Genomic DNA, 13,264 nt, shown 5'->3' with positions numbered 1-13,264 from the left:
TAAAGTGAACATGGCCAACAGAGTCAAAGTCAAAGTGGAGCAAATAAGAACTATTAAACTTCAATTGACTCCTAGTCATGTTTTAGAACTAAGAAATGTTGCTTATGTACCCTCCTCCATAAGGAGGATTTTTTTTTTTGTTCCACTGTTAGACAAGTGTGGTTACTCTTTTAATTTTAGTAATGGAAAATTAGTTTGATTTTTAATTTCTCCATTGTTGGCTGATTAGCTCTGATTCCTTGTGTGATGGTTTATATAGACTTGAATCAAACACAATCTTTCTTGATTCTCTCTCTTCATTTGTAGTGAATGGGCGATTGCTGGATGCAAGCGTGATACATTAGACGAGCATTCTTCCATGCTATGGCATAGACGCCTGGGGCACTTTTCAGGAGAGAGAGAATGGAAAGACTAGTAGAAGGGTGTCATCCATGACTTGGATGTTCATGATTTCAAGACTTGTGTTGATTGTATAAAAGGGAAATTGACAACTAAAGCTAGAACCAAAGGGATTAATAGAAGTCAGAATGTTGGTAACTAATTCACACAGATATTTGTGGTCTTTTCACTCTTGTTGCAATGGATGATTAAAGATATTTTATCTCCTTTACTTGATCGCTTTTCCCACTACAGTTGTGTTGAGTTCATTTAGGAAAAATTTGACTCATTTGATGCATTTAAGGCATTTAAGGCCTCAGGTCAACTCAATATAGGGAAAAGGATACTATGTCATGAGTATTGTGGAAGGTACATATGATGAAATTAAGTAGAATCATGGACCCTTGCATTAACTAAATTTCTTCTTGACTGTGATCTAGAAACATAACTTGAAAAACTTCCATTTCAGGGTGTAAAGTTGAAATGAGTTCATATGATCCATAGTTAAATAAGCTTGACCTTAAAACTGTTAGTAATTACTTTATTGGTTATTGTGTTGGGTCAAAAGGATTTAGGTTGTATTCTTTTTTCCATAATATTAGAGTGACTGAATCAAGTCGTGCTATTTTGGTTAACGAGATCCCATAGAGTTTGAAAACTATAATGTTAGATGATTTTGGAAGGTAGCCCTTGAGCATCAAAGAATATATATCATATGTGATGAGTTAGCATCAAACATCATGATCAAGTGTTGGATTCGTTGAGTTGCCTACTGGATGCAAGGTAGTTGGATGCAAACAAGTTTTTAAAACCAAGCAAGATTTCAGAAGTGAGATTGAAAAAGATAAGGCTACATTGACAGCTAAAGGCTACAATCAACCGAATGGACGTTGATTACAAAGAAATCTTCTCTCTAATAACCAAGAAGAATTCATTCCGTGTTCTGATGGCCCAAGTGGCTCATTTTGATTTAGAGCTTCACCAAATGGATCATGGATGTTAAAACAACTATCCTTAATGGAGATCTATTTGAAGATGTATATATCTAGTAGCCAAATGGTTTTAAGGAATCTAGGAAAGAACACTTGGCATGTAAATTGAATTAATCCATCCATGGATGAAACAAGCCAAATGGCATTGGTATCTAAAATTTGATGAAATTGCTTCCTTGGGGTTTAAGGAAAATGCAATCAATCCTTGTGTATACTAAGGAGAGTGGGAGCAAACTTGTGATCCTTGTGTTCCATGATGATGATATATTGCTTGCCACCAATGATGTAGATCTTTTGAGTGAAACTAACAAGATGCTATCACGCCAGCTTGATATGAAATATTTTGGTGATGCCACCTTTGTCTCATGCATACATTTCCGTCGTGAGATCCCCGAGCATTCTTGGTTTATTTTAGAAAACTTATATTGAGAGAGTTTTGGACAGATTTAATATGCAATCTTGTTCACCATGTGCGGCACCCATAGTGAAGGCTTGAAAAACTCTGCAAAAATCAGCGTCCTCAAAATGATAAATAGAAAACATATGAAAGAAGTCCCTCATTCTTCAGCAGTTCATAGTCTCATGTATGTTCAATAATGCACGCGTCCCAATATTTCCTAGGCAATTGGTGTGCTTAGCAAATACTTGAGTGATCCTGCAGTGAGTCATTGGAAGGTTGCATAGAAAGTCATGAGATATTTGCAGGGTACTAACAATTATATGCTCACTAACAAGCGATCAAATCACCTTGAGGTGATTGGGTACTCCAATGCTGACCATGCAGGCTGCATGGTTGATATGAAATCCACATCCGGTTATGTTTTTATGATGGCAGGAGAAGTCGTATCCTAGAAGAGTGTTGAGTAAACTCTTATAGCTACCTCAATTAGTAGGCAGAGTTCATTGCGTGCTATGAGGTAACTTGTCAAGCTTTGTAATTGCGGAATTTTATCATAGGACTTAAAGTAGTTCATTTTATTGTAGACCACTATTGATATACTGTGATAATACTGATGTTGTTAGCTTCTCCCAATCTCGTTCTTCGCAATCAAAGCATATAAATATTAAGTACTTGTTTGTTAGAGCATATAACCACAAAGCAAATGATTGCAAATTCACAAAGGGATTAACCCTAAAATTTTTCAGGAGCGTGTAACTAGCATGGTTGTAGTTAAAACCCTTTCATATTTTGAGCTAGTGGGAGTGCATCATAAATGATAGATGCTATTTATATATTATTTTTTATGATTATATTATTCTCAAGAATTATGTGAATTGATCAATTTAATTGTTGGTTATTATGATGTGTGCACACTCGTGTAAATCTTGTTTACAGTCATACTATGAATTACATATGTTGAGGCATTTTGTTTGGCCTCGTTTATAGAATATTAAGATTGTTATCTCGCTGTGATGTATTTGGAGACATGCAAATATTAATCTCAATTGATATTTTGACGTAATCTCATTTGTGAAACATAGGGACATTATGAATTAGCTTCATTATGGTATATTTGAGAGACATTTTGGCATTAGTTTTGATTCGCTTCTGTGAGAAGCATATGCATCGTTATGGTATATTCCACAGGCATGTTGATCACATTTTACAATGTTGTTTTGACCACACTCTTATGTTACATGTATGGTCAGGGAATTGTGTATGTTTTGATAGTGTAATGATAGTACCCCCTTTCGGTATGTGTACTTATGTTGTTGGATATGCATGATTCCATTATGGACCTATGCGTATATATTGAATTGTAAAGTCATTTCTAGCATTCAAAGGCCAACATAGGGGTTGTACTATTCATATGGTGGCTGTACTATTTATATGGTGGCTGCACTATTCATTTTACGGCTTTGAAAAGGAGGCTTACAAAACCACTATAAATAGGGAAGTGGTGGTGAAGGAAGAAATCATCCCAAGCATCTCCAACTCCACCTTTAGAAAGAGAAATCAAGTACTCTCTTGCAAAGTGTCCCTGTTGTAGCCTGTGTTTCTAGTTTCTCTTAATTTTAGAGAGATTTGTATACTCCTAATTCAAGAGAGAGGTATCATTGTTCTCCTCTTGTAATTAGAAAGAAGTTGTATCATTATTTTTCATAGTGGATTCCTTCTACTCTTACCCGTGGTTTTTCCCTCGATTTGTTTGGGGGTTTTCCACGGAAATCTTGGTGTCAATTCCTATTTTCTCATTTCTAATTTTTAGCTGTGTGATACTGTTCCTACCCATTCAATTTCCTAACAGTATAGTCATGAGATTATGTATGTTTTGACCTACATGATGTTAGTATCCCTATTGGACATGACTTTCTGCAAGTTGGATATGCATAATCTCATTCTGGACCATTATGTTGAATAGTGCTAGCTCGCATTCGGCTTTCTTTGTTGTGGCCACATGTTACGTATTTAAGTCTGAAGAATTTTTTTTCTTTATAAAACTTTAGCTATGTAGTCCAAGTGGGAGAGTGTTAGAATTTTGTTGATTTACATTGCCTATTTTATAAAACTCAAACTAAATGAATATCGGACATTTTGGGAGAATGGAACTAATGGGCCTTATGGTAAGTGATCATCATATTAAAGTTATGAGCCTAAAGCACCAATCCATGGGATTTATGTATGTGTAGGCGTTGTTTGCACAAGAAGCCTATGATGGTAGGGTTTCTTTATGCCATTATTTAAGTAACAAGGAGAGGTCCTACCCTCACCCTAATTTAAGTATGGTTGCCCATCAAGTCAAGCATCAAGACAAGGGAAGAGGGTAGTAAGCTCTCCTCGAATATTGTGGAACTCTTTGAACCTCAACAATGGAATCCACGGCGAAAAGTATACATCCCTGAACTTATCTTCTGTTTCCATGTTCAAGTGTCAATTATTGGTTTGGAAATCGATATTATCGTTCCAGAAAATATAGTACTATTCCGAAAACTATTTTATCAAGGCATTGACAGACTCAACTAGCTATTTAGGAAAAGAAATTTTCATAATGTCTAAATTCAAGAAAAGAGGTCAGATTCTATTAGCACCTGCACCCTAAAATAAGAGTAAGTGCTTCTCTTTAAGAAAAGTGTGACAACAATCATAGGACAAGCTCAAGTGTAAGACATCAACAACTTTAGGATTGTCAAATGGCAAACTCAAGACCAGAACCAAGCTTCATTAGGGCGAGAAGCTAAAACAGCACATTCCAGAGTACATTAAAACTACTGTGCTAACAATAATCAAATATTCCTTTGGTTTGAGGTGCATCAAAACCAAAATTGCCCAAAAATGAGCTGAATAGAATCCACACTCATAAACTGAGGATAAAGTGGGGAATTCGCAATAAATAATTTTAGGTCTACAATAATCATTGTTCCAACACAGATTAGCCTGTGAGATGAGGTTGGATCATGCTAACAGCATTAAAAGGGAGGCAAAAGAGTCTTGTGTACTATTTGTCAGTAAGAATTTTGAAAGTATTACTCTAGCTTTTTAGAGTCGAAATCAATGCACAGTTCAATTTTAGTAGCAAGAAAAGTGCTCCAAAAGTGCACAGTAAACAATGGACCGCCCAAGAGAACGAGATTAATGGAGAAACAGCTACTTTCGTAGTTTAACAATAAAAAATCACATGGCGGATATCAGTTTAGGAGGGTCAGGACCTGGTAATCCCAGAGTATGTGATATGTTTCCAAAACCCTGAAGACAATCCAAGTGACGCCCGAACAATTCTCACTTCCACGGATCAAAACAATAAAATCAACCCAAAGAATCATCTAATTACCACAATAAATCGAAAATTCAGCAAACCCTCAACCCAACAAACAACCAATCAACCACAAATAAGATCATAGCATCACCTGATTTCCAAGAAAGTCCAGAATATGGACGGCGCCATCATGCGTACCAAGCGCGATCATTCGCTCCGCCACAGCGATGCACGACGCCGCATCGCTCGACAGAAGCGAAGGTATGCTCCCTCCCATTCTCTGGTACTTAAGCCTGGGCTCATCTTCCTCTTCCTCCTCCTCCTCCTCCTCTTCCTCCTCCTCCTCCTCGTCTTCGTCCTCCTCCCTCTCGTCGTCGCCTTCTACTCCGTTCTCCAAAGCGACTGGAACCATTTGTGCCCTTCACGAGTTTGGATTTGCTCGGAAGAGAAGAATGAATGATTGGGAGATCTGCTGCGTTGCTTTTGCAAAATAGAATTTTTAGCTGTGCAGCTGCTATGTGGAACAGTGGAAGCGATATATATGTTTCCCGTTAACCGGTTGTATATTGATTTTTACGGTAATTATTTATTAGCGACAGGACAAAAGAGTGGGGACGCAGGCCCCGTGCCAACTGTCTAGTCCTTTTGCACCTTCGCTTCTCTCCCCTGATTGGGAATTTCTGCCTGCGGGCTTCTTTGAGGCACGCCGGTTGCGCAACGCCCACCACAGCTTGTGTCAAGCTTTTTTGACTTTGAATTCCAAATAATCATGCTATATGTAATAAGGAAGAGGACCTAATTACCCCCTGTCGCTAGCTCAGGGGGCAAGGGCAGATCCGGTCATGCCGGTGACCAGGTAGGCGTCCGGGTTCGATTCTACCTCGCCGAGCAAATCCTGGTTTACCTCCCTGCAGTATTATGGGATCCGTACTGTAGGATTAGTCTCCGTTGCGTTGCATCCCAAGGCATGCTCTGGTAGATGTCGGCAAAGGACACCCGACGATACTCCAAAAAAATAAAAAAAAAGGAAGAGGACTTAACAAAATAATAAATGTGATATAGGGCAATTGTGTCCGTGTGGCCCGTATTGCATAGCACAATTTTTTTACAATAATGAAAAATAAAATGAATATTGTCAATAAAATAATTGAAAATGATAGAATAATAATCCAAAAAATATATATATAAATATTATGTATGAAATTACTAATATCAAGATCATTTTGTTAATATACATGATACAAATTTATAAAAAAAAAATGAAAGTGTTAAAAGTTAAATTAATACCCATTTGATATTATTATCAAAAATTATAAAATGGAAACCTAAAAAAAATTGTTTTTTAGAAAAAAAAATGGAAATAATAAATCCCTATTCATCTATAGAAAACAATTTTGTTTCCATTTTTAAGTTCTAAAAATAATTACTGAAATGTTACCTTATTCTTTTAGTTCTCTAAATTTGTATGAAAAAAGTTATTTAAATATATACATATATATATATATATATATATTAAAAATCAATGATCCCACAATTCAATGGTAAATCAAATTTTGGATATTGGCGCATTCAAATGCATGTGTTCTTTGTTCTTTAAGGTCTAGAGAAAGTGAAGTTAGTTACTTCTAGACTTAAGAACGTCAAAGTCCAACATTATATTTTTTAGGTCATTAATCCGGCAATTTTTAAAAAGATTGCGCATGCCAAAACGGCAAAGTAAGGATGGGATACTGCTGACTTTTTTAGTTCGATCCCTGTTTTGATGCTATCAAAACACATGTATCTTATATGTGTACTTAACTTGTGAACAGGTATATACTTCAAATCACACATAAGATCAAGGGAAAATGGAAGCCAGCAGGGACATAAAGTTCACACACTTCTGGCGAATTCCATGGAAAATGAAGAGCAAAAGAATAAGACATTTTGATTTTATTTGTATTGCATTTAATTTTTATATTTTTGGTGTAACGACCCAAAAATTCTGTTATATTATTTTTTTTATAATAAACTCTGATACCACAAAATATCAATAAAATCAACTCAGACCCAAAGTGGGGTACCAGAGATATACCTCTCCATAAATACATACTATCTATGCAGCGAAAAACGTAAAGTACTTGAATCTCATATACAATACCAAAGTTCTATTATCTCCAAAATTATACATATACATCCCCAAAATCCATAAAACATTCTCACGATTACACAAAAACATATCCCCCAACTCAAACACTTACCCTAAAACTATAACGGTACCACACCCTCCTCTATCTCCGAGCTCGCTCTGCTCGTCTGTTTAGATCTCCTAAAATGTTTGAATTCTTGGGGTGAGACACCTCTCAGTAAGTGGGAATATGATATTATATGTTGGCTTTTTGAGTCCGATCTCTATTTGATGCTGACAAACCACCGGTATCTTATATGTGTATTTAGTGTTTGAACAGGTTATCATTCCAGCACGAACATAAGATACCGAAAAATGGAAGCCAGTAGGGACATAAAGCTCACACACTCCTGGTGAATTCCATTGAAAATGAAAAGTAAAAGAATAAGACATTTTGATTTTAATTTGTATTGCATTTACTTTTATTATTTGGTATGTAATAATGAATACATCTTGCATGATATGTTTTGAATGCTTAGATGACCATAGATTGACCATAGGGAACCAAATGACCTTAGGGACCCTTCGGTCGACCGACGCCAAGTTTTTGGCCTTAGATAGACTTTAGGTTCTCACACTTAAGTACACAAAGCCCTAACATAGTTCTCATATTATTAGGGAAATTTTAGTGCAAAGAAAATGACCTTAGGTAAAAATCAGATGGCTTTCGGGTGACCGAACTTGGTAGTTCAAAATGCCTCAAGCGACCGGACTGTTGTCCGATCAAAAGTTTGATTTGGTTCGGGCGACCGAACTCATGTCAAGTGCCTTTTCACCAACTTGGGCGCCCAAACGAACACGTTCAAAATGGGCTCGGGTGACTGAATTAGCTAGTTCGATTAACCGAGCTTGGAACCAGGCACCCAAACCTACAAACAAATGCTACTTACTTTGATTCGGGCTATCGAGCTAATTTTTGGGATGTCGAATTATTTTAAAACTTTTTAAAAATGAGTCTAGTCGGGCGACCGAACCTTGTCGGGTTAAAATTATTTTTACCGAAGTAAATTGGGGTTAAAATCGGGTTAATTTCTTAAACTCATTTAAAATCTTTTTAATAATTCCTAGCTTGTCCCCAATGGTCAAAAAAATTTCCGAAGTCTATATATACCCCTTCATAAGCCAAGATTAGTAACTTTGATTAGCCAAATTTTATCTCTAATTTTATCCTAATCAAAGTTTCCCTAAAAACATTTTCATTGCAAAAACTCTTTCTTTGGGGTAAATCTTTTACTCTCCAAATCTCTCTTTATTATTCTTTAGAAAATTCTTTCAAAGAGAGCATACATTTTATTTGGGCATTTACTTCTTGCATTCATGCTTTCATAGAAAACTTTTATCTTGCAAAAATCTTTTGAAAAATCAAAACCCTAAGTTCTCCAATTATTTTTTGAAAAATATTTTTGGGAGAATATTTTATTAGGGTCCAAATCTTTGTTGTGCATATCATATACACTATTTTTAAAAGACTGAACACATTATATTTAGAAAAGCACCCTTACTCTACTGAGCATCATTGCATATCATTTTAAAGTGCTTGTATTAAGCTTTACTATGTACATGTCTGCTTGTATTTAGAAGCACTGTATTATGTACAAAATTATTTTTTTTTATGTAATGGTTGGGTTCATCCCGTAAATTGAACTGGGGAGTCTCAACCCCGTAAATGAGACCGGTTCGGTTCAGCCCGAAATTGAACTAAGGAGTCTCAACCCCGTAAGTGAGACTAGTTCGGCTCAGCCTAGTAATTGAGTTGGGGTTTTCCTAACCCCGTAAGGAGAGGATGTAAAAGGCTTCTACTCTGCCCAATTAGGTGAGCATGTATAGTGGAATCCTTGGGGGTATGCCCAAGGCGGGGACGTAGGTAATATTGGCCTAACCTCGTTAACAAATATGTGTGTCATTCTCCCTCTATCTTATTTAAATTTCTGCACTTGAATTTCAATATGTGTATGCTTGTACATGTTTTTTTTATAACCACCTTGCATGCATACAAAACTAATTTAAATGAGATATGCAGCACACGTGTATATATGCACACATTGATAACTTAATCGTTGTATATACACGTTTTCAATATTGAATGGGATATGAACTGTAGTGAATCGGCGTAATTGTTTAAATTAGAGAAAAATATTTTAAAACCCAATTCACCCCCTCTTTTGGGATCACACCAATTCCAACATTATCAGTGTGTGGCAATATGAGTTTTAGTGTTCCAAATATACAACCATTATTTACCTTTTCTTTCACTATGAAATCATGTAAAATTGTAATCACGTATATACAAATATATTTCAAAATGTATACTTTCATTTCTTATCATACTCTATATAAAACATATAACTCTATATAAAACAATAATTTTGTATAAGTAAATGCGCATATATGCATAAAATAACTGCACTGGATGGATAAACAATAACGTCATGTATTAACCCCGCATGATCCGAGTTGTGCGGCCCAAAGGCTAGACCTAGCCATTATTGGCTTAACCAGGTTAAGTCAATTGTATCTGTATCCATATTTGTATCTGTAACTATGAGTATGATTGGCCTACCTAGCTGGTCCAAACTCTAAGGGGTAATCTCTACACTTCTATGACACAATCGACTATGTCACCAACACTTTGTCTAAGAAGTGTGGTTGCATTGACAACTATGGGGCTACGGTACTATGCCTAGCTATGGTCCATCAAGGTTCTAAAACCATATAATGCGATTTCCAAAACAATATAATCACATGATTTCATTTCACAAATCAATATAATATGTTATACTATAAATCAGTATAAAACCACTAAAATACAATATTGTAGTTTTATATAGAACACTGTCATTCTATATTTTTGTATCAAATGTTGTACTGTAGTTCTTTATAGAACGTTGCAGTCCTTTACAAGACGTTGTAGTCCTTAATAGAACGCTATAATATTGTATGAAATCTATAATGTAGTCCTTAATAGGACGCTATAATACTATATAAAACTGTATTGTAGTCCTTAATAGGACGCTATAATACTGTATGAAAACTGTACTTTATAAAATCGTATCTATGTATATATATATATATATATATATATATATATATATATATATATATTTCTCCATAAAAACTAACAAATTTATTTATACATACATTCAAACTCATGCCACACAAATTGAGTGATACTTTATACTATACTTTTTTGCTGAAAATAATGCTATGACTATCTCTAGGGTTTTACTCAACCCAATAACCCAACTATCTCAAAACATATATGTTTGTAAATCTTTTCCAAAGTTTCCATTTTCACAAATCAGTATACTCAGGAAAACATTTATATTACTCAAAAATCAAATATTATAATTTACTCAGTAAAATTTCTAAAAACACCTGACATAACCTATTCCCCTTACCTTTTTCCTGGAGCTACGCCTGCAGGGATCCTAAAACTATGCCTGCGACGCTCGCACAAGCCTTGTATCCATATACCCAAACTCAATCAATTCAACCCCATAATATTTATCATTTTAACATCCGCAAGGGCCACATATTCCAATAATTAATTAAACCTGAAAACAACTTCCTTCCCCTAGGTTTGGAGTGGTGCTTAGGAAGCCTAAATAGTGAGATCACTCCGATTAAACAGCAAAGAAAAGTAGTAGAGATCCCGAAATGATGTTTATTAACTAATTCAGGCTTGTTTCGGCAGGAAAATCAAAGAGAGAGAAAAGAGTTTAATTTTTCTAACACAAATGAACTTAAAGCCTTTATATAGGCTTGCTAGCACAAGGGAAACCCTCGACGGTTTGGCCTTTTTAATCAAACACTTTATACCATTTTACCTTTACCTGACCTCAGTAACCCAATGTAATGCCCCAAAAATCTCTGCTATATATTTTTTCCACAATAATAATAATAATAATAACTCTCATACCATATAACATAAATTAGATCAACCCGAACCCCAAAGGAAACCGTGGATATACCTGTCCACATATACATGACAACTATGCAGCGGAAACCATGATTTATTCAATCTTATATACAATACCAGAGTTTTACTGCAACCAAAATACACATATACATCCCAAAAAGGACCATAAATACCTTGGGGGTCATACCCCCAAAAATCCATCCTAATTTCAACCCAACTACTTACCCTTCAGTCCGGGTAGCACTATCAGTCTCCTCTATCTCGCAGCGCGGTCCGCTCGTTTATCTGGATTTTTTGTAATATTTGTAATTATGGGGTGAGACACCTCTCGGTAAGGGAGATAAACTAATACTGGTGTGTAGTGACATCAGTATTATTATGTTATAAACATATACTGTCCATGATAAGTTGTATCTGATAAGTAAGGAAAATTTGTACATAAGTTAACTACATTTGACAAGTCAGGTAAAACTGTTCTATATAAATCTGAATAATTCGTAAATCAATATAACATACTATATCATACTAAATTTCTGTATACTTATAAATCATCTGTCATATCTGTATATTACTGAAATTATACCCTGGATGGATAACTATATATCATGAATTAACCTCGCATGATTCGGGTTGTGCAACTCATGGGCTGGACTTAACTTTGGTTGGCCTACCAAGTTAAGTCAAACATGACATAACTACGCACAATTGCCCACCCAACCTGGTCCGCCCATCCTACCGCCCATCCTACTCCCCGCAACACTTCTCGGGTCAGCATACAATGGGTATCCTACTCTCCATAGCACTTCGGGGCTAATCGGCCTCCGACCCAACACTTTCTGAATAGTGTGGTTGTATTATCGGCTAACACCAACTTGGTCTACCCATCCTACTCTCCGCAACACTTCTCGGATCGACACACAAGGGTTATATTGTCTGATCTCACTAGCTAGCTACAGTACCGTACTCTGTAATCTGTTCTAATCCATCAGGGATCTAATATTATATAATACTATGTTTGTATATTACTATTTTACCATGATTCAGTATAGACTAAAATATCATGATTATATAATATTTGTAATAATACTGTTCCATGATTCTGTGTAAAATCAATCATAATAATAATATTTCTGAATATCTATTATAAATATATCAAGTCACGGCATCTACGTCGGCTGAATATCACGGTATCTGCATCGACTGAATATCACGACATTTGTGCTGACTGAATGTCACGGCATCTGCACCGATTGAATATTATGCCATATGCACCAGCTGAATATCATAATATAATCAAAATATAATTTATGTATTGTTTATAATTTTTTTAAAAACTGTCGTCAATTCATGCTTGTACTGTGAATTCATAAAATATTCTGACATACCATTCTTTACAGTAAAATTTATACTCATGCCACACACAGGTGAGTACTACTCTGTAATAAATTATATGGCATTGGAAAACATATTTTGCTAACAAAATAATATTAAATATATTTCAAAGTTTCCTCAGTTCAATATTAGTATTCCCAAAAACTATACTAAATCATATATAAATTTATGAATCAAATATTGTATATTCAATAATAAATTTTTTAAAAATACTTGATTTAATCTATCCCCTTACCCGGCTTACTGAGAGGCCTGCTAACAACCCTAAATCCACTCCCACGGCGTTCAAAGCTCAAAACCCTGAAATTACATTTTCCCTAAATTAATCAACTCAACCCCCAGAATATTTCTCATTTAGCATTTCTTAGGCCCCATATACTCCAAATTAACAATTAAACCCTAAAATACCTTACTTACCTTGGTTTCAGAGTGGTGCCCTGGAACCCCAACTCAACGATCCGCTCCAGTTAATTTGCAGAGAATCACCTCGCGAACCTCGTGGCAGCTTATGATCATCAAAATGGGCTATAATCAGAGCAAAAATGAAGAGAGAAGGGGGTTAGGATCGTAGGATTTAAAGAGAGAGTGAGTGATTTTGTTTTGATTTTATAAAATGAAGCTTGCAAGACTCCTTTAAAATCAACACTGTAGACGAAACCGTCGACGATTTTCTGCACCCCTAACAAAACCATCGATGATTTGGGTTTTTAACGCATTCTTT

General features: G+C 35.6%; 1 protein-coding gene across 1 annotated transcript in view; it reads right to left on the bottom strand.

The window, feature by feature from the left end:
• LOC131149366 (vacuolar protein sorting-associated protein 41 homolog) overlaps positions 1–6,143 on the bottom strand; it is a 56,166-nt gene extending 50,023 nt beyond the window's left edge. The window contains exon 1 of the mRNA XM_058099754.1: positions 5,217–6,143. Coding sequence (XP_057955737.1) covers positions 5,217–5,477 — 261 coding nt within the window. The 5' untranslated portion in view covers positions 5,478–6,143. The remainder of the gene's footprint in view (positions 1–5,216) is intronic.
• Between the last annotated feature and the right edge of the window lie 7,121 nt (positions 6,144–13,264).

The sequence above is a fragment of the Malania oleifera genome, chromosome 2, assembly GCF_029873635.1.
Source record: "Malania oleifera isolate guangnan ecotype guangnan chromosome 2, ASM2987363v1, whole genome shotgun sequence".
Lineage (NCBI taxonomy): Eukaryota > Viridiplantae > Streptophyta > Magnoliopsida > Santalales > Ximeniaceae > Malania > Malania oleifera.
The sequence above is the reverse complement of the archived record's forward strand: the minus strand, read 5'-3'. Positions and strand labels throughout refer to the sequence as shown.